Below are 23,198 nucleotides of genomic sequence, written 5' to 3' on the forward strand. Positions count from 1 at the left end.
TTGTTTTCTTTCTTTTTTTTATTTTTTAGAAACGATTATTTTCGGTTGCTGTCCTATCACCACCTCGTTTTCATAATTTTGAACAGAACGCAGGATAGACAGGGGAACAGTAAAAAGAACCTGTAGGGACCTCGCTTCACCCTGTCTGAGATTCGAAACCAAATCCACCCGCTTGTTGCTTGTCAAAACAAGCGGGAAATCCTCCCCACACCAGATGATTGATGAGGAAGCACTTGATCCACATAGACCTGTGTTGGTCAAGGAAAGGTCAGTCATTTCTTTAGGATTTGACCTACATTACTGACCGTAGTCTATATAACACAGGACACTATCTGTCTGTGTGTCTATCTATCTGTCTGACTACCAATTTACCTATTTGTCTATCCACCTATCTGTCTATCTAGGTAGCTAGCTACCTTAAACCGTTCCACTTCATGACTTCATGACTCTTAAGCCTTCAAAAATTTTCGAGATTCTGTGAATTTTTGGAATTTTTGAAAATTTCCGGTATTTTCTTTTTTTTCTTTTGCATTTTCACCAACTTTTTCTGCGACATTATTTCGAAGTTTATGTAATCTATTAAAATTTCCCCCTTTCACACTTTTTCATTTTCCCAATTTTGACTTTTCCCTCTCCTGCCAACTGAACTTCCCTGGTTTTTTCCACTTACACCATTTCACCCTCTCCCAACGGCCTCACCCTGTTCTCTATACAAATACATATATACAAGGGAGATAATTATAAATTTAAGCAACACATTCTTAAATAAGGAACTATTTATAAAACGACACCGGCTTCATGTCGAAATCATTAACGTAAGTCATTTATTTTCTCAATTTTGTTTTAATGTCATTCATTGTTAATTAGGTAATTAAATTGTCTTCATTTAATTAGAATAATTCTCTTAAGGGGTCTCCTCTTGGGAATCCAGTTAATGGAGTATTTAATTGAGGATTTCCCAATTTTTTATGGTTTTTCTCTGTTGTCAACGTTTCTGGAAAATGTTTATAAAATATAATTAAATCGTTAATTAATACTAATTTCTGAGCTCTGTCTTAGGAATAAATTCAAAAAGCTATTTATGAAAGCAAATATATTGAGTTAAACGGATGAGATATCGATGAAGTTTTGCTATTTTCGTCGAAGGAAGAAAAGTTTGGATGTTTTTGTCTTTTAAGATTTGAGGGAAAAAAGATGGACTTGTTTTGTGTTCTCCAAGAATCTCTCTTTTGAATCTTCGGTTGGATTCTTGCTCGGTAGAATTTGTGATACTCATGTGTTTTCATCTCGGGGAAATTTATCGAATATGTGGATGCGTGGAGCTCGAAATTTCAGAGCAATTCGGCCGCTGTTGCTTAAATGTTGGGGGTTTAGGGGTTAGTGCAGGTTCGCATTCTCTCCTTGGACATTTTTCCGGATTCCTATGTTTTAAATATCGGAAATTACGAATTTGCCAAAAAAAAAAAAAAATTTTATCTCACACTACCCCCGGCCCTTAATTTAAATTTTTTGATTTTGATTACTTTAAAGGGATCGCAGCGAATTTATGAACATATTATGCAAATCGAAATTAAATCCAGGCAAAAACATGAAAAAGGGAAAAGAATTTGCGTTTTACTTGTGTTTGCCTTAAATAATCGTAAATGATAATTAAATGTAAATTAAATATACACCATTTTATGAGAAACAAACATTAATGTTTAATAATTAATGTTATAAAGTTTAATAAGGGGCTCAAATTTCACTCCCTCATCCAATTTTAAAATTTGAACTTTTTCATCCGTTTATTTATTTATTTATCTGTCTATCTCTGTCCGTTTATTTATAAAATATATTTGTCAACTAAATGTGGTGATCCTAAAGAAGAGTTAACTGATGTTTCTAGCCTTCTAATATTTTGAATTTTTTTTTTAATCACAGTTTAAAATACAGACAGTTCGAATATTTGGCTTGAATCCCAAATAGTCCATTAAATTTCATTCTTCGTTGCGGTTTTTTTTCCCGGGGATTTAAACAAAAAATTAAGCCAGAATTCCGTCTACACAAGTTGTAGAAATTGGCAGATCTTTCTTTGTATGCTTACCTTTAAAAAGAAAAAAAAAATTTTTAAGCACGTTGGGTAAAAATCAGATTGTCACTGAATTAAAACAATCCAAATGTGAAGTTTTCAAAATTGATTAATTAACGACTCTGTTCGAAATAAAACGGAAAAGACTTTCTGTGACAATCTTATTTTTACCCAACGTGTTTTTTGTTGGGTTTTTTAGCACGGAATTTTGTCAGTGAGACAGGTCGCGGTCTCAAAGGGACAAAAATATTTTGGCAAATTAAATTTAAATGTTGAAGTGAGTCTAACGGTTTTTGTATGTTTCTTAAATGGCTTATAAACACCTTCCACGCTGCAATTGTTTTCGTTCCAGCACACAATATCGGATCAGGTCGCTTGCTATGCAAGTACATCTCCATACAAAGAAAGATTCGCCAATTTCTTTCTACAACTCGTGTAGGTAGGATTCTGGTTTAATTTTTTGGCTTAAATCCCTGCAGTGTGTGCATCACCAGTCCATTAAATGTGTTAATGAGGAGACAACGTATTGGCAAACATCAATACCCATCAAAGTGGTAAAGACACAAAGAACATAAAGCACATCCCACGACCACCTGATGATGTGCTAAACCACTTTTAAATCACGCACACAAGAAATTGTACGATTATGCCAAAACCAAAAGGAAATTTGTTTTTTGTGATTTAAGGGGTATTTAGCTGTTATTTTAAATACAGTTCACGACCTCATACTGTCCTTGTTTTTTCACTGACAAATTGATGTTTTTTCAATATCTTTCTTCTCACAAACACATTTGTCTATGGCTGGAATTTTAGACAAAAATTCGGTCTGTCCATATTTTAAACTCTTTACTATCTTTTACTTGTTTCAGTCATTTGACTGCGGCCATGCTGGAGCACCGCCTTTAATCGAGCAACTCGACCCCAGGACTTATTCTTTTGTAAGCCCAGTACTTATTCTATCAGTCTCTTTTGCCGAACTGCTAAGTAACAGGGACATAAACACACCAGCATCGGTTGTCAAGCAATGCTAGGGGACAAACACACACACGCATATATAATATATACATATATATGACGGGCTTCTTTTCAGTTTCCGTCTACCAACTCCACTCACAAGGCTTTGGTCGGCCCGAGGCTATAGTAGAAGACACTTGCCCAAGGTGCCACGCTGTGGGACTGAACCCGGAACCATGTGGTTGGTAAACAAGCTACTTACCACGCAGCCACTCCTGTGCCTATGATTTGTGATTTTTTTTTTTTTTTTTAAGTGCGAAAAATAATTTTTTTTTTCCTGCCTAGTCGTATGATCCCCCGTGCAGAATTCCACCGGATGGACTAATCTGTTAATATGACAGAAATGTTTAGTTGTTCAGTTGACTGGTCATCGTCATTTTTATTGAAAATTAGGTCAGTCGCATGAGCTCTTTAACAGTCCACTACACTCAATAAATCTGTTCTGTGTGTATGTAGATCGTGGTCTCTGGAAATGTTATGGAATCAGCTGGTCCTCAGTTCATGGATTCTGGAGGGTCCTGGATAATTCTGCAATGTCGGAATTTAGTTTAAAATATTACATAAAAGGCATACCTACACAATTGTGCCCCCCTCCGATTTTGTTTCCTCAAAACTTCCGGAAAATTTGATATTTTTAAATGAAATTTTCTACAAATACGCTTCAGATGGTGTAGATTTCGATTGCATCGGAATTTGTGGATCTTCACCTTTTGACCGACAGCTTTGAGAAATAATTTTTTGTAAAGGTAAAGATCCGAATTTGTTGTGAAAAAAACTTTTCTGTGATTGAGTAGAAAAGTTTCGGAAAATTCACAAGAGTCGGCTTTGTTTTCCTGAAAAATGGGTGCTTTTTTTTTTTTTTTTTTTTGCAATGGAATTCTCTACAAATACCTTTCAGAGAGTGTAGAGTACAATTATACCAAAATTTAATATGAAAAAATAAAAATGAACACCCATACATACTGACACACATATCGCAATTTTTTGGGGACTTTCAAGTTTCATTTTGTTGATTATGTAACGTGTATCTGTGAGTCCACTTTATTTTACATATTAAATTCCGATATCGTAATTTACACCATCAAAAGTGTATTTTTGTTGAAAATTTCATAAGAAGATACCCATTTTTTTGAAAGTTGTGAGGAAACAAAGCTTAAAGTGAATTTTTCGAAATTCCTCTCCCCACTCACAGAAAAAAAATTTTTTAACAAATTCCGATATAATCGGAATCTACACCATCTGAAGCATATTTTTTGTTGAAAAGGTCTTTTAAAAAATACCCATTTTCCTGAAATTTTTTAAAAATAAACTCTGACATAATGGGGGGGGGGTTCAACCAAAGGTGGTGCTCCAGCATGGCCACAGTCAAGTGACTGAATCAAACAAAAGAATATATGCATATGTGTGTTTGACAACCAGTTTTGGTTTGTTTGCATTTCTGTAACTTAGCAGTTCAGCAGAAGAGACTGATAAAAGAAGTACCATATTTAAAATAAGTACTGGGTTTGTTTTCTTTGACTAAGCTATACAAGGTGGGGCTCAATGTTTGCTGGTTGTAGTGAAATTAGAACTCCTAACTGCACAGTCAATAGGTCTGGTCATGAGAATTCCAGCTTTTGCTCCTTCCTCCACTCCAAACCCTATCCCACCTCTCGGTATCTTCAGCCCTACAAACTTCACCACAGCCCTTGTTTATCCCACTAACTGCACTACAACCTTCATTAACCCTTCTGTCTTCACTTCAGTTCTTGTTAGCCCTACTGGCTTCATTGCAAGCCTCATTAGCCCTACTGACTTCTTTACGAGCCTCGTTAGCCCTACTGACTTCTTTACAAGCCTCGTTAGCCCTACTGACTTCATTGCAAGCCTCATTAGCCCTACTGACTTCATTACAAGCCTCGTTAGCCTTGCTGACTTCACCCTCAGCCCTTGTTAGCCCTACTGACTTCATTACAAGCCTCGTTAGCCCTACTGACTTCTTTACAAGCCTCGTTAGCCCTACTGACTTCTTTACAAGCCTCATTAGCCCTACTGACTTCATTACAAGCCTCGTTAGCCTTGCTGACTTCACCCTCAGCCCTTGTTAGCCCTACTGACTTCATTGTAACCTTGTTTTCCCTTCTGTACCTTATCTCCTTATTAAGCCTTTTTACTTTCCCACGACCCTTGTTAATCCTATTCACTTTACCATAATCCACATCAATCCCTACTGACTACCATTACCCTTGTTATTATCTAAGATATATTCACAAAGTCTAGAATTATTCCTAAACCAATTATTTCTTGTGTTTCATCCCAGAGTACCGGTGAGTATCCTAACGTTGGTACAGGAGTATCTCTAATGTGTTGTTACAGAAATTCCTCATGTACTCCTCTCAATTATTGTAATTCTCTTACATTCTTTCATCGTTTTAATTACATCTAATCTCCTTTCAAATTTTTAACGATTTTTTTTTGTTTTTTTTTTTTTATATTTTGTAGTTGTCAGTTTGGTAATTTCCTCAGTGACATCTGATTCCAACCAATGAGGAGGAGTGGAGGAAATTGTGTGAAGCCTTCTACAAGTCTGCAGATAGTGTATGGAACAACAACTTATGTTTGTACACAGGGAAATATCTTAATTAATTCTCTCTTTTGCTGTCCGGTATACTGTCCAACATTGAAAGTATTTCGATGAATCCGCTGCTCCAGCATGTTGTCGGACGATAATTAAACACCTCGTTAACAACTTGTATTTACCGTTACATATCATTATTTCAGGTAATTCAAAAGTTTGTTCTGCGAAAATGTCTTCTGGTTGCACGAATTATGTGGTCAGTGAAACCACGGAGATCCTTATTGATTTAGGGCCAATGAAAGACACAGTGCACCAGGTTTCCGGCCAGCCTGGCTGTTCACTGCTAACATCTATGTATGCACAGAAAATATCACCAAAAATCGTACAGGTTTGCTTTATTTGTGATAAGATGTTTATTAACCGTGTTAGTTTGACCAAGCATTTAACCAAGCACAATATACTAGTCAGGGGTGCCACCTCCAGTGTAAACGAAGGAGGCAGTAATGCCACAAATAGAGATCTAGAGAAGTTAAATCCTCCTGGGAAAATTAGCTGCGAATATTGTCGGGGATTGTTTGATAACCAAGACGATTTGATGAAACATGAAAACACTCATTATCTGTTTGAAGGATCAGTCATGGAGAAGCACTGCTGTGGTTATTGCGGAGTAAAGTTCAGTCGGCGGAGGGACCTCTTTCGCCATATCCGGTGCTGCGGAACGTTATCGGCTGTGGACAATTGTAAACTCGCGACGGAAATCAACATGAAACCAAACAGTAATAAACAGTCGGATGAAAGTTCTCAGGCGTCAACTCAGGTGGAATATTTCTGCCTGAATTGCAAGCAGAAGCGTTCTTTCAAAATCCTTTCCCTGGACCGTGCCAGCAAGCTCTTAAAACTGAACTGTCAAACCTGCGGGAAACCTCTACACTTAACGTATTTTGCTTCCGAATCTTCTAAGGCCAAAGATCCTCAAAAGACTGTCGACTGCGACACAACAGCTGAACCGTGTCAAGACAATGGACTGTCAACGTCAACACCACAATCCCCGTTACTTATTGACGACAACGACCCAGTCGCTGATGACGAAGAACCATGTGACGAAACTCCAGTTAACAATGACGAAGAACCACGTGACCAAACATCAGTTAACAACGACGAAGAACCACGTGACCAAACTCCAGTTAACGATGACGAAGAACCACGTGACCAAACTCCAGTTAACGACGACGAAGAACCACGTGACCAAACTCCAGTTACGAATGATAAAAAACCACGTGACAAAACTCCAGGTAACAATGATAGAAAAGCAGTAATAAAAACCATATTGAAGCTTTCCAGAAACTTCCCTCAAGTGATCAAAATGTTAAATAAAAATTCAAAGTTCAAATGTCACATTTGCTACAAAAAATTTACCTCATCGGACATCCTCAGTAACCACTTCAATTCAGCCCATGCTGGAGTAAGAAGGCAGAAAAGTAGCTGCCCTTATTGTTCCAAGTCTTACATCACAGCAAAACTTTACCTGCGCCACCTTCAGAGTCACGTTCGATTAAAGAAGATTTCGTGCCACTATCAGTTGTTATCGAAATCTACGGAAGCATTCTATGACATTTTCGATTACCATCACAATGGAAAACGGCACACTTGTCTCCATTGTTCTCAAAGTTTTTCCAATTCCGTAGAACTTTTAAATCACCACAAAGAATCTCATCCTAATAATTCTGTTCACGTCTGCCAAGTGTGTTCCTGTCAGTTTGTTTCTGACAACTCTTTAAAGCAACATCGTAAGAGGCACAGTGTCAAGAACTTCTACAAATGTGACTTTTGCTTCAGAACATTCACTAAAATGTCCGTTTTCCTGCAACACATTTTACAACATGCAAAGATAAGTTTTTAAATTAATTTACTCCTCTGTTAACATCAACTTAATGCAGTGTATGTTTACTATATTTATATATCTACACTTTATATAGTTGTGTGTGTGTGTATATATACACACACATGCACACTTTATTTATATATATATATATAGTAAACATTTACATGTTCATTGTATAGGTTCAAATCCAGCTAGGATCTTGTACATATCCAGGAATAAATGGCACCTGATGATAATGGTTGTAGTTTTAACCAATGGAAACAGTATATTGTGTATGTATGTATGTATGTATACACACACACACTCACTCACACATGCACATAATTATATGTATGTATATGAAAATTATATATATATATATATATGTGTGTATGTATGTATAAATATTTGTGTGCATGCACATACTCTTAAGATGGTGTTAATTATTATTGTTTCAGTTACAATTAATTTAGCCATATCAAATGGTTTATTAAGCCAGGTTCAATATTTTAATAGAAAATTACTTATGTGGGATGCTTGAGGTGAATTTGAAAGTTTGTGTTAAAGGGAAAGAAGACACAGGGTCCCATTGAAAAGTAAAAAAAAACTTAAAATGATTCGAAGGTTTTGACTAAATTACGGCTGGGAGATAACAGTGTACTTCAAGTAGCTGCCCTTGGCTTTTTCTATGGCCCCAAGGCATGCTCCAGACCCTGGCACGTGCACTCCTCACTGTGTCCCCAAGAAGATCTTTGAACACCTCCTTGATTTCGGTCACTGGTTCGGCCTTGGTGTTACAGGCTGAGCAGTTGCTGTCTTTCTCGGCCACACCCCATACATAGTAAATTCACGGGGTTACAATCAGCGGAATTAGGAGACCAGAAACTGGGGGTCGGTGAAGTCATAGGAATTCTCCGACAACCACTTCTGACTTCTTTCCAGAGGAATGGCAAGGAGCTGAATCCTACTGCCACACATATGGCCTTCCATCGGTGACCCCCTCTCCAGCCAGGGATTGACCATGGCCTCCAGCAGCTTCACATAGCCATCTGAATTTAGCCTAAGATCCCGCCGTTCAAAGATGTGGAGCAGCATGATGTTATCGTCACTGGGGACACCCAAAAAGCATCGCAGTTTGAGGGAACTTCAATCATTTGTAATAAAAAAAAATTAATTGAAAAATATTGATCTCCTGTAACCCTTTTGATAGCAACCTACTTGATATTCCCCCTGGTTCTATGATACAAAACAAACAGTTTTAAAGGGATTTAAAGTAAAACCTCCCATTAAAATTCCATGCTGTTTGGTTCCAAACACCAGCCGTACAATGACCGTTATTTTGTACTAAGTTCTTCAAAATTAACTAAAAGAAGGTTAGTGTATTTTAATAAAAATATATTAACAATAGGCAATATCGCTAAGCATTTTGCCCAGCATGCTAACAATTTTGCCAGCTTGTTTTTTTTTCCCCATCATTGCATGCTTTTCGTATGCAAGCCGGGTGGGGCTCGCTCGGAGTACTTGAATTTATGCCTTACACATGACAACTAATAACGAAGCCTTGATGAGACAACAATTTCTATAGAACTCAACCCCAGCAATGAGTTTGACAAACATCTATCGGCTGTTTATCTTATGCTTTATCTTTTACTTGTTTCAGTCGTTAGATTGAGGCCATGTAAAAAAGGCGGTGCCCCAGCATGGCCTCAATCTAAGATAAACAGCTAATAGATGTTTGTCAAACTCATTGTTGGGGTTATTAAGTTCTATAGAAATTGTTGTCTCATCACGACTTCGTTATTAGTTGTCATGTGTAAGGCATAAATTAGATTGCTCCGAGCGGTTTGCATACGAAAAGCATGGAATGATGGAAAAAGAAAAACAAGCATTTTACAATGAGGCAAGGTCCGGGTTCAATCACTGTGTCCATCATTGATTGTATATGGGTGTGTGGGTAATAAACTCATTTTGCAATCGGGTTCAATCTCACTGCATGCCACCTTGGCTGAGTTTCTTGTATGTATGTATGTTGAGAAACCAGTGTTGGTTTGTTTGTGTCACATTTTGGCAAAAAAAAAAAGGCTGATAGAATAAGTATCAGTTGAGTACTGGGGGTCGATGTAATCGACTTGGCCCCTCTCCCAGAATTTCAGGCCTTGTGCCTATAGTAAAAAGGATTACTGGTCGTTGTGTAATTTAGAAATGGTCCTAATATTTATTTTGTCTTGAAGTGATCTTCGTTGCAATAATTTATTGTAACATATTGCTGTCTACAGATGGGAATCAGAAGTATTGTTGTATGCCAAACCATTTTCCTGCAGCCCTGATCCGTGTGATGGGTGACTGTTACATTGTCTGCGTTAGGAGAAAGAGCTTGTTTGCATATCATTATCATTTCACGTCCATTTTTCCATGCTGGCATGGGTTGGACGGTTTGACAGGGGCTGGCTAGGCAGAAGACTGCTCCAGGCCTCACTGTCTGTTTTGGCAGGGTTTTTACAGCTGGATGCCCTTCCTAATGCCAACCACACCACAGAGTGGACTGAGTGCTTTTTACATGGCACCAGCACAGGGGAGGTCAGTTTTGGCATGGTATTTCACAGCTGGGTGCCCTTCCAAGCGCCAACCACTTCATAGTGTGGACTGGATACATTTTATGTGGCACCAGCTCTTGTATCGAATAGTAAAATCTTTCAGTTAATCTCGCTACGAGGTACTTCTTGATTAGGATATTCAGGAGCTCCATGCTGCGATGAGCTGAGGTACGGGTTCAATCATTGTGACCATCATTGATTGTATATGGCTGTGTGGGTAATAAACACATTTTGCAATCGGGTTCAATCTCACTGCATGCCACCTTGGGTGAGTTTCTTGTATGTATGTATGTTGAGAAACCAGTGTTGGTTTGGTTATGTCACATTTTGGAAAAAAGGCTGATAGAATAAGTACCAGATTTCAAAAAATAAAAGTACTGTGGTCAGTGTGTTTGACCAAACTCTTTGAGGCAACGGCCCAGCGTGGCCACATTTCATTGACTGAAACAATTAAAAAAAAAATTCAAAGATGTATATAATCCAGTTGCCACGTACAGGGTAGCACCTACATTGCTAGAAATAAGAGCTAAAAGCTCTTATAGCCACAAGAAGCACATTTATGCACTGATAGGGGAGACAAGTAGTTGTCTCCCCTGTTGGTACATAAGGCTATACTCTCTTTTACACTCTTTTACTTGTTTCAGTCATTTGACTGCGGCCATGCTGGAGCACTGCCTTCAGTCGAGCAAATCGACCCCAGGACTTGATCTTTGTAAACCTAGTACTTATTCTATCGGTCTCTTTTGCTGAACCGCTAAGTGACGGGGATGTAAACACACCAGCATCGGTTGTCAAGCGATGTTGGGGGGACAAACACACAGACATATATACATATATATATATATAACCGACGGGCTTCTTTCAGTTTCCGTCTACCAAATCCACTCACAAGGCTTTTGTCGGCCCGAGGCTATAAAAGAAGACACTTACCCAAGGTGCCACGCAGTGGGACTGAACCCGGAACCATGTGGTTGGTAAGCAAGCTACTTACCACACAGCCACTCCTGTGCCTATAAGGGCTTTTAGTTCTTATTTCTAGCAATGTAGGTGCTACTCTCTCCCTTCATTTACAATTAGTGGCAAATGGATTTTTCCTTTTTGGTTTTATATTGTTTAATCCCCAGGGGTAATCCCTGGTTGAGCAGCGTTCTAATCAAAAGCGTTTCAGCCATGACCATCCATTTTATTTAGGACTTGGTAGGACTACATTATCTAATGTGTTCCTTCCAAATGCAAGCCAGTATGTGTGATGTGGCTGTTGTTTCTAGCAGGTTGAATGACTACAAAGAGGCTTCCACATTGGCATCACTTTGTCAGCCAGGACTGTTGTGGTGGAGAGATCAGTTAGCTTATTGGATCATTCAAAAGCACAGAAATCACCAACTAGGATATTTCCTGATCATATATCTATGACCAGTGGAGGCGCATGGCTTAGTGGGTAAGGTTGTGGTTTCGATTCCTGGACCGGGCGATGCATTGTGTTTTTGAGCAAAACCCTTCATTTTCACGTTGCTCCAGTCCACTCAGCTGGCGAAAATGAGTGATCCTGCGATGGACCGGCGTCCTGTCCAGGTGGGGAATTTCTACGCCACTAAAACTGGGAAACCGGCCATTATGAGCCTGACATGGCTTGAGAACGAACATTTTTTTTATATATCTATGACCTGTATTGACTATTATTGATGAAAAATATGATTGGCAACAGTTGTCACTGTCATAACCAGTAGCAACTACATCATAACCAATAGTGACTATGTCATAACTTATAGTTGCTATGTCATAACAAGTAGATACCAGACCATAACCAATGGTTGCTATGTCATAACAAGTAGCTGTTATGTCAACCAGTGGTTGTTGTGTGATACTCAATAATGTAGCTACTAAGTCGTCACCAGTAGCTACTCCGTATATCATATGGTAACCACTTATGACATCACAACTCTTGGTTATGATGTAGTAAGATAGTATTTATTATTGCTGGTTCGTCTTGTAGCTTATTACTGGTCATATGTTGGTTGTGTTACGACCTGGTGGCAACAAGCGATGACAGTGTATGTTATTTATCATTTCTGGTTATGTCAGTGAAAGCTATTGTTAATCATATCTCACATGAATCCTAGCTACGGCAGATCATAGATATCAACATCATCATCGTTTAACATTCACTTTCCATGCTAGCATGGGTTGGACGGTTCGACTGGGGTCTGGGAAGCCAGGAGGCTGCACCAGGCCCAGTCTGATCTGGCAATGTTTCTACAGCTGGATGCCCTTCCTAAAGCCAACCACTCTGTGAGTGTAGTGGGTGCTTTTTACGTGCCAGACGAGGCTGGCAACAGCCAAGATCGGTTGGTGCTTTTTACGTGCCACCAGCATGGAGGCCAGTCGGAGCGGCGCTGGCAACGACCATGTTCGGATTATTCTTTTATGTGCCACCGGCACTGGTACCACAACTACAAATTCCATTGATTTTTGAGTGATTTCGATTCCGATTTCAACGGCTTCAGACTCCTCAGTAAACATATTTTGTGTATATCTCTTCCTCTTACCTACAACTGAAAGTGTATGTTCAATAAAGATATTTTCTTGCCAAAAAACATTGTTTTGTGTGTATTTGTTAAATTTCTTTGAAAAAGATCATTTGATGTTCATTAATTTCTCATATAGTCACAAAGTTACACTATTTTGTAATGGCAGTGGGGTTATAGGTCACCGGTTGAGCTGGCAGAAACGTTAGCACACCGGGCGAAATGCGTAGCCGTATTTCGTCTGCCGTTACGTTCTGAGTTCAAATTCCGCCGAGGTCGACTTTGCCTTTCATCCTTTCGGGGTCAATAAATTAAGTACCAGTTACGCACTGGGGTCGATGTAATCGAGTTAATCCATTTGTCTGTCCTTGTTTGTCCTCTCTGTGTGTAGCCCCTTGTGGGTAGTAAAGAAACAGGTATTTTATTTGATGACAGTTGTTTTTTTTTTGGTTTTTTTCCAACAAATTTTTGAAAAATACCAGCCCAATTCCTATCTACAAAGCTGGGACTTTACTCCATGCTAGAACCTTTCCTGCCAAAAAGAATGTTTGTTTATTCACATAGTTTAGAACCAAGTATACGTTATTTCGTAGCTTTGAGATTTTGATGAGGTAACTGCTAATTCTTAGAATGATATTGTGGGGTTGGTGTGAGAGGCCAGACCTGGCTGATTTCAACATAAAACTTGTAAGACAATTTGGCCGGATATGGCCGATTTAACCATTTTTTCCTGATTATGTGTGACTGAAATTAGGGGACGTCTAATATCTTTGTGCATCTTTTATGCCATCAAATGGAGTAATTATATTCTACCACTTTCCCTGGGGTTATTTTATTAACCCTGGAAGAATAAAAGGTAAAAGTGTAACACAAATTGAATGCAATTCTTTCATCCTTTTATTTATTTGCCATTTGACTGTGGCCATGCTGGAGCATCGCCTTAAGTGGTTTCGCTCGATGAACTCGCCCCCGGCACTTATTCTTTGTAAGCTTAGTACTTATTCTGTTGGTCTATTTTGCCGAATTGTTAAGTTACGGGGACATAAACACACCGACATCGGTTGTCAAGCGATGGCAGGGGGGTGGAGGACAAATACACACACACACACACACTAGTTTAGTAATGAGAAAGTTAATATACTTCGTTATTTTCAAAATTAATTGGCTGAAGCAACCCAGAATACTTCAACATAAACGGGGGACAAAAGGTTTGACAATGTGTAAAGTTGATTTCAGTTTTACGAAGTAATCACACGATATGTAAGGGAGATAACTCTTCGTCTCTTGATATTGCGTGCGAGCCGTCTGGTGACACGGGTAGAAATATATGAAACCCAATATACCCATCATGACTACCAGTCTGATAAGGGTACACCAAGCACAGGCATTGCAACCATATGTGCACGACATGGTGATCTTGTATCAAGATAAACAGCGCATGACCTTGCAGGTGGGGCCCAGTTAGAATTTTCTTCAGGTTGAGTAGCCCATCCCACTCAAAAGATCCCTGAATAAGGGTTGTTTAAGGATGTTGAAAGAACCACCCATGTTTCCAGAGGTGAATTATCCAAACCCCAAAGAATCCTTCTCAACACATGGCTATGATGCTCCCCCACTACTTCTGCTCATGATCAGAGATGCACATATCGTCAACCACTAAGGGACATGCTCAACTGGTTACGGTCAAACAACTGACAAGCAAATCTGTGGTATTGAGCAGAATATTTGCTGTTAGCCCATCTTTTATACCAAGACAAAACAATGTACATGATAACACTTCCAATCAGTTGAGATCAGAAGCCATGAGAGCCACTATTTTGTACTTCATCAGAGCATTTATTATTATTATCATCATCATCAAAAGAAAAATAATTATTACAATTATCGTTGGAAGATAATTATTTTGATTTTAATTAATCAGCGAGCTGTCAGAATCGTCGACACGCCAGACAAAGTGCTTAACAGCGTATTGTCCGTCTTTGTGTTCTGAGTTCAAATTCGGTCATGGTTGACTTTGTATTTAGTCCTTTCAGGGTTGATAAAAATAAGTACCAGTTGATTACTAGGGTCGATGTAATCGATTTACCCCTGCCCCAGTAATTGCTGGCCTTGTGCCAAAATTTGAAATCATTATTATTATTATTCGACCCTTCCCAGGGCGGCGAGCTGGCAGAATCATTAGCACGACGGGCGAATTGCTTGGCGGCATTTCGTCCGTCCTTACGTTCTGAGGTCAACTTTGCCTTTCATCCTTTTGGGGTCGATAAATTAAGTACCAGTTACGCACTGTCCTCTCTGTGTTTAGCCCCTTGTGGGTAGTAAAGAAATAGGTATTTCGTCTGCCGTTACGTTCTGGGTTAAAATTCCGCCGATGTCGACTTTGCCTTTCATCCTTTCGGGTCGATAAATTAAGTACCAGTTATGCACTGGGGTTGATGTAATCGACTTACCCAACCACTAAGATTTCAGGACTTGTGTCTATAATAGAAAGGGTTGTATATATGTGTGTGTAAGGGCAGATGTCTATTAAAATAACACTTCAGTGTGACTCTGATAAAATACAGGTGAGATATAATTACTACCTGAGTATGAGGTGTATCACCACTAATGAAATACAGGTGAGAGATAATTACTACCTGAGTGTATGGTGTGTAACGTTAATAAAATATAGGTAACATAATTAACTATAGTGTGAATGTGTGACAGTAATAACATCCAGGTGAGATATGTCACTCATAATATACAGGTGAGATATAATTACCACTTGACTGTATGGTGTGTAACACTAACAAAATGCAGGTAAGATAACTGCTGTCTGTGACAGGAATAACGTAATGGCATGTTGCAGGTGAGATGTGGGACTGCAATAACATACAAGGGAGATAATTACTACTTAAACGTTGTGTTTAACATTAATAACATACAGGTGAGTGATAGGTAAGTAGCACTAAAGAAATACAGGTGAAAAATAATTTACGTCTGAAGGTGGAGTGTGTTGCTGATGAAATACAGGTGAGAGATAAACATGCGTGAAAACTCTTCCCAGTGCGAACCAACGGGGGGGTCTCGGTTGGAAAACCATTCGCTCTACTAAACGACCCCAATGGTAGTTCCTGATACATAAAACGATGGAATGGCTTTTCATTGCCAGGGCTTAAACTACAGCCAGAATTTAGGCACTCCTCTCCACCACCCCGCCCACCCGTGATTCCTATTTTGCTCAATTGGGCCCTCGGCCATTTGACGTTTGAAAATGCTATTATATCTTCGTAATGAAATATTAGAATTTTATTTTTAAAAAATATAAAATAAAATATTTTGTGTCTGTCCAATAAACTGGTTATGTATCGTAGAATTATAAACCAGCTTCGTTTTGGTATTTGGTTTGCAAGATTCTTTATGTGAATTCGTGTGTTGAAAAAACTTTTGTTGTGTCTAGGGAGAGTCATTATGCCAATATAACAGTCGGATATATAATAAATGAGTGGAATTGAACCAGTGCGTGTGTGTTAATTATATTGGTATAATGAACCTCCCTAGATATAACCAGTTTATTGGACCTAGATTTTAATAACGAAATCTTATGTGGATCAGTTTAGAATCACTGATTTCGATGAAGATATCCTGCCTCAAGCTTAGAAACGGCAGCGATGGCGCTGGTAGCAAATAGGGTCTTGATTCCTGGAACACTTCGGGAACCGGTTTCCATGGCGTGTAAGTGACCAAAACCACAATATTCCGTGTGGATGGGAAGCCAGTGTCCCGTCGCAGGGTCTTGCCCGCTAAGTGGACCGAAGCAACGTGAATTGAAGTGTTTTGCTCAAGAATACAACGCACCACCCGGTCCAAGGATCGAAACCACGATCTCTCTGTTGTGAGTGCAACACCCTAACCACTAGGCCACGGAAAAAACAAAACCAGGCCAAAATGTTTTGCGGTATTTGTTCTGCCTCGGGAGGTCAGCGTTGCCTTTCATTCCCCCCCACTCCTCCCTCTCTTCCGGAGGTCGCTAAAATAAAGTACCAGTAAAGTCCTGGGGTCAGTGTAATCGTTTAAACGCCTGCCTACAAAACTTACTGGCTTCGTGCCTAAATCTGAAACATTTATTAAGAACGGTGGATTGAAACAGTCGTTAGAGAGACAAGCTCTTCAATATCCTCCCGAAGAACCTGAGAGACCTGCATGGGGTGGATGCAGATGTCTTTAAAATAAAGCTGGACCTCTTCCTGTCAGGTGTCCCGGATGAACCAACTTCACGGCAGGAGGTGCAGATGAGGGCAGCTGCATCGAACTCTCTCATGCACCAAATGGCAATTGCTAAAAAGCATTCGTGAAGTAAAATCATGTAGCAACACCGAATGGCGGTGCCCCAGCATGGCCACAGCTCGTGAGCTGAAACTAAATAAAGATAAAAACGGTGGATTGGAACAGTGGTTAGAGACAAGCACAATGCTTTGCTGTATTTCATCAAGATTCTTCACGTTCTGAGTTCAAATCCCGTCGAGCTCAACTTTGTTTTCCATCTCTCCGGGGTTGATTAAATAAAATACCAGTCTCTTCCTAAGCACTGGAGTTCATCTGCCGATGGAGGCTAACGACAAGGCAGCGAGTTGGCAGAAACGTTAGCACGCCGGTCTTAGCGATATTTCATCTGCCGCTACGTTCTGAGTTTAAATTCCGCCGAGGTCGGTTTTGCCTTTCATCCTTCCGGGGTCGAAAAATTAAGTACCAGTTACGCATTGGGGTCGATATAATCGACTTAATCCCTTTGTCTGTCCTTGTTTGTCCTCTCTGTGTTTAGCTCCTTGTGGGTAGTAAAGAAGTAGGTATTTCGTCTGTCTTTACGTCCGGAGTTCAAATTATGCCGAGGTCGACTTTGCCTTTCATCCTTTCGGGGTCGATAAATTAAGTACCAGTTGCGCACTGGGTTGGATATAATCGACTTAATCCGTTTGTCTGTCCTCTCTGTGTTTAGCCCCTTGTGGGTAGTAAAGAAATAGGTATTTCGTCTGCCGTTACGTTCTGAGTTCAAATTCCGCCGAGGTCGACTTTGCCTTTCATCCTTTCGGGATCGATAAATTAAGAACCAGTTGCGTACTGGTTCGATCTAATCGATTAGCCCCCACCCCCAAAATTTCGGGCCTAATGCCTAAAGTAGAAAAGGATGTAGACGAATAACGTATAAACAAAGTTACCTCCCTTGATCGCTCAGTCGTAGCAAATCAATCGTTTATCACGGACGACGGAGCTGGTCGAACTGCTACGGCGCCGGGCGAAATGCTTAGCGGCATTTCGTCTGTCCTTACGGTCTGAGTTCAAACTTCGCCGAGGTCGACTTTTCCTTTCATCCTTTCGGGGTTGATAAATTAAGTAGCAGTGAAACACTGGGGTCGATCTAATCGACTATTCCCTTCCCCCAGATTTCAGGCTTTATGCCTTTTAGAAAAATAGATTATTACGGGCGGCGAGGTGGTAGAATTGTTACCGCGCCGGGGGAAACTACTTAGCAGTATTTCTTCGGACTTTACGCTCTGAGTTCAAATGCTGCCGAAGTTGACCTTACCTTTCATCCTTTCTGGGTCGATATAACAAGTACCAGTCCAGCACTGGGGTCGATGTAATCGACTATCGGATCTTTTCGGTTTGAACGGCAGATTTTTTCTAGCGGTGTCATATGAATTTGTCACCCATAATTATGACCCTAGTATCGATCTATTGCATTGCAATCTGTTTTAGGGTTAGGGTTAGGGGTGGGGGGAAGAGTATTTTTTTCTTCACAAATGTAAATAAACCCAATCTGTTTCTTAAGCGAGGGACATATTCATACGGCACATAATGTTTTTTACCTCAATAGACGTCAGTGATTGGTTGAAATTGCAGAAATTGAAGAAAAAAAACAACAAATAAACTATAGAATTTTCTCAATAAAGCCAAGAGAAAAAGATGTTTTATAAACACATTCTACCAGTATACGAAGTTTAAAATTTTTTAGTTACCTAGAAATTATGTTAAAAACTGCCGTTCAAACCGAAAAGATCCCGACTATCACCTTCCTCCAAAATTTCAGGTCTCCTCCCTATTATAGAAAGGATTATCACAGCACGCAAACATACACACACGTCTCTCGCCATTTATGCTTCTTTTCCTTCTACACACATCTCTCTCTTCCTCTACACACATTTTTTTCCTGCACAGCACATTTCTCATGCAATATATATATAGTCCCCTGCTTCTGGGTCTCTTTCTATTTGTTAACCACATGACTTTGTAGATCAGGAACTACCATTGTTGCCTCGTGTATTCTCTAATGGCTCTGCCACTCCTCACACATTTTCATCTGTATGTATTGTTACACACACACATCACATCACAAAAAGAAAGTCCAGATGGCCTTCCTAAGCAATGGGCTCATGAGTCCGGTTTCCAGGATTACCCGTTTTCGCCAGCTGAGACCCGAAAGGAAATGTTTTGCTTAAAAGCACATCGCGTCGCCCGGTCCAGGAATCGAAAAACGACAGTGTTAACATCATGAATACAACACCCTGACCAATAAGCCACGCACCATGGGCAGGTGTCTTCCCCACTACCTGCACCATGGACAAATGTCTTCTACTATAGCCTCGGAAACTGAAAGAAGCTCGTCGTGTATGTATATATATATATATATATATATATATATATATATATATATGTGGTGTGTGTGTGTGTGTGTGTGGTGTGTGTGTGTGTGTGTGTGTTGTATGTATATATATCTGTAAATGTAATATGTGACAAGTATTCGGTAGCCATTACATTTACAGATAAATTCCTCTATTTACATAATATCGAGGTCTCTTTCATTTTTTTGTTATCTTACCATTTTTATCAATATATACATATGTGACTCACAAATGTAAAACAGAAGGAAAAAATAATGAAAACAAAGTCTTCGGTTAGTTACGGACGCGTTTCTGGATTAGAATTATAAATCAATTCATTTCCTTCTTCGGCGCAACATTCCATTAAATAGATTTTGCAAATGCTGTACATACCTCCAGCTTCCCGAACTAGCGTCATCGGAGATAGTAGGAGATAGCCAGCTTGGGTCAAATCCATAGAGACGAATGAATTCGTACTTACGTAATGGTGTATATATATATATAATGCATTTGGCTTAGTTTTTCTTTGGGGCTGGCCGGATCGGAGCGATAAGTCGAGATTAAACAGCCGAAATTGCTAAGATGATCCGGTTCCCGACTGAAGATTAGAGGCTTCGAGTAACCCGTCTGTTTGTTTTTTTTGTGTCGTCTCTTTGTGTGTTTTTGCGTTCTTATCCCACTTTGTAATTTATAATTTATATTTAATTTCTATACATATATATATATATGTGTGTGTGTGTGTGTGTGTGTGTGTGTGTGTATCGTCTGTAAAACATTAATCCGAAAAAGAAGCACACTCTAAGTTATAGAGCAGTGTTATATAGATAAATTTAGATAAGGCCGGTTTATGGGATTACCTTGGGTTTCACGTCTATAAAACTCTTAGTTTTACGGCGTATCATCAGATGCCAAACCTGTTGGCTTATGGCTTCTCTAGGAAATGGAAGAGGAAAGCACCTCGTTACTCAACGTCAACAACAGAGGATTGTCTCTCTTCGACTATCGATCGTAAATGATCATTTTTATCTTGTGGGTTCCAATATGCCAGCAGGAATTTCCTGAAATACAAGCACGGTCCGAAGATCTCCATTCTGGAGTTAAAGATGTTCCCCAGATCGAGGGAGTCCTTTAGTAGCTTCGCCCTTTTCCCTGTGCACAGTTTACAATACTTGGTCCGTTTATGTAGGGGCCTGGATTTTCTAGGATTCTCCATGAATCTCGTCGTCTCTCAGCTGCCATATATGGCTGACAAATGATGTAATGTATTTCCTTTCCAGTATGCTGAAGGAGGATCTGTGGTTGTAGAGGCGTTACTTGAATGTGTTTCGGGAGCAACCGATTAATCTCCGTACTCGGGTGTTGGCGGTGCTGTATCTGCTGGTGTCGGCATTGCTGCTACCGCTAATATTGGTACTGGAGCTGTTGGTGTTGGTGTCATAGGAGATGGCGATGGTGTTGGGTGCCGTTAATTCTGGTGTTGGTAATGGTGCTGTTGTTGTTGTGGTCATCGTCGTTGATGGAGGCGCTGTCACTGCTGTTATAGATATCATTGGCAACGGCTCTACTGCTATTTCCGTTAGGGACACTGCCATTTCCTGTCGTTGATATTGTTCTTGTTGTTATCGCTGGCGACGGTGCTGCCGCTGGTTCTGTTTCTGTCTCTGCTGCTGCTGCTGCTGCTGCTGCTATTCGTATCGGCCAGAACCTCAGCTTCATAGACGATTCGCTCGATTTCGCAGTGGCCTCTCACTGGGAATGTGTTGTGGTCCTTGCATGAACATCCTGCCTCCGTTCATGGTATAGGGATGCTCTTAATATTGGGTTCACAGCTAAAAGAGACCCTAAGGTTTTACCTATGTGAATGTGTGAAATTTCTATTGACTTAAAGAATATCCTACCCACATACGCTTTTACATTAAGGTTGAAGTTGGGGCAAACCAAATAATATTTCTACGACGCTCCCCTCTACAGATGTAGTCCGGCGTGTAGGAGATGTGGTCCTTAAATCTGCTGGCAGCTAGAGCCTAGCTGTAGTAGGAGGCTGCTGTATCAGAAATCTCTTGGCTGGATCCTCTTAATAACACCCTTCACCAAATGGTGAAGGTCTTGCTAACAACCTTCACAATGGGTGGGTGACAGGACGCTGTGATGGTGTACATTAGCCTCTCATTTGGCTTGTGGTAAGGGCTGTATGTACCGGGGCCCAAGTCGAGCCTGACATTTAAGAAACCGGTGGCGGTGAGATTGGTCCCGATGGTAATTTTCAGTCCCTTGGAGCCAAGTATGCTAATTAGATCTTTCGTAAGCCTGTATAGGGTGTGTCCGTTTTCTCCTTTAGAGATGACCTGAGAGAGAGGCCGAAGAGGACAAAGGGAAACTTTTTCTTTGGGGCATCAAAGATATACAACCCGATGAGGTCACATACATCAGCGCTATCGCAGGCCCCTATCGCTACGTCAAAGGAGCCAGCGGAGTCGCATTGTTTGACCCAGCACTGTTTTCCTGGCGTGCATAATGACATCTGTATCCCTGCCGCTAACGTCAGTGAAGCCCCTTGCAAAGGAAAGTGCCATGACCAGTAACCCTTTTGATATAGACGAATAAAAATCGACCAAGTCAAACTGGGTGGACCTTGCTCTGTCTCTCCCTTTGTTGGTATTAAACCATGTAATCAGCTCGTTAGTGCTACGCCATAGGAAAAGCTTGGTGGCTCTCCGTACGTCGTTGTTGATGATTCTCAATATCTGCTTTCTCGCTAGACCGATCTCGGATTTGGCCGGATTAATCAGGCGGCATTTAGGGTTTGAGGCAAAGTTCGGTTTATAATCATTGATGGTAATAAAGGCGCTCCTTTTAGCTAAGATCTCTACCCTATCAGCTATATCTAAGTCGTTGGCTAATTGTTTGGCTTCATTGTTGATGTCGTATGTGTGTGGGGAAGCGCGCCTATAATTCTGTGTAATATTGTTTTCTAGCAGCCTATCGTAGTCTATCCTATATAGGTTTTTCGTCTTATCTGAGAAGATTAGGGACCTATCCGAGTTTTTTAGCAGTCTAATGTTGGCACGGAGCTTCCGTTGGAAGGAGCAAGAGGACTTACGGAATTTTAGCTTGGGAATGATGCCCAGTAGGTCCATTTCGAAGGGTGGGTGTTTCCTAGATTTGACTCCATAGGTGTTGCTCTCCGGGAATATCGTGGCTAGGTCGTGGTAGAAGGCTTCCCAACTCATTTGCCTTATTACGTCGATCATTTTTCGAGTGTACAGCTCATTGGACGGTGTAGGTATACTCTTAGTGGAGTAGCCGAGGCCAAAAGTGGTTTCCGTAAATATGTATATAAGCGTGGCCTGCTGGTCAGCTATTTAACACAAACCACGTGGCCTTTGTAAAAAGCTCCGGCCAGGGAGTGAGATGGATCGTCGGTTGAACCTAAATCCGAAAAATAAGCACATTCTTGCTCCCGGACCAGAGTGTTTTACAAAGATCACGTAGTTTGTGTTAAATAACTGACTAGGAATATAATTAAGATTCTCTAATGAGAACTAAGATTATAATGATCACGTGATAAGGATATCACGTGATAAGGATATGTCTGTTTACTTCATTGTCTCACCATGGAAGGGTGATTACCTCGCTCTCTCGCTTTCCGTTATTTGACTGCGGCCTTGCTGGAGCACCGCCATTAGCCGAACAAATCGACCCCCGGGACTTATTCGTTGTAAGCCCAGCACTTATTCTATCGGACTCTTTTGTCGAATCGCTATGTTACGGGGGCGTAAACACACCAGCATCGGTTGTCAAACGATGGTGGGAGAACAAAAACAGACACACAAATACATACACATGTGTATATATATATATATATATCCTTGAGGTAAGGCTTTATTTCCACACACGCCAGCTTAATTTAATTCGTCCTTAGTCGAAAGACACCTGTTGTT

At 40.3% G+C, this 23,198-nt stretch overlaps 1 protein-coding gene across 5 annotated transcripts in view; it reads left to right on the plus strand.

The window, feature by feature from the left end:
* The first annotated feature begins 780 nt into the window (after positions 1-780).
* The window catches only part of LOC115223292 (zinc finger protein Xfin-like), a 25,109-nt gene continuing 2,691 nt past the window's right edge, over positions 781-23,198 (plus strand). The window contains exons 1-3 of one of the 5 annotated variants that reach the window (XM_036512306.1): positions 781-815; positions 5,564-6,859; positions 6,896-9,600. In XM_036512306.1, coding sequence (XP_036368199.1) covers positions 5,869-6,859; positions 6,896-7,539 — 1,635 coding nt within the window. In that variant the 5' untranslated portion in view covers positions 781-815; positions 5,564-5,868 and the 3' untranslated portion in view covers positions 7,540-9,600. Of the gene's footprint in view, positions 816-3,243; positions 3,268-5,563; positions 9,601-23,198 lie in introns of those variants that run through there. The other 4 variants (XM_036512307.1, XR_005003469.1, XM_029793801.2 and 1 more) reach the window with 4 other exon arrangements.

Source organism: Octopus sinensis, linkage group LG22, assembly GCF_006345805.1.
Source record: "Octopus sinensis linkage group LG22, ASM634580v1, whole genome shotgun sequence".
Classification (NCBI taxonomy): Eukaryota; Metazoa; Mollusca; class Cephalopoda; order Octopoda; family Octopodidae; genus Octopus; species Octopus sinensis.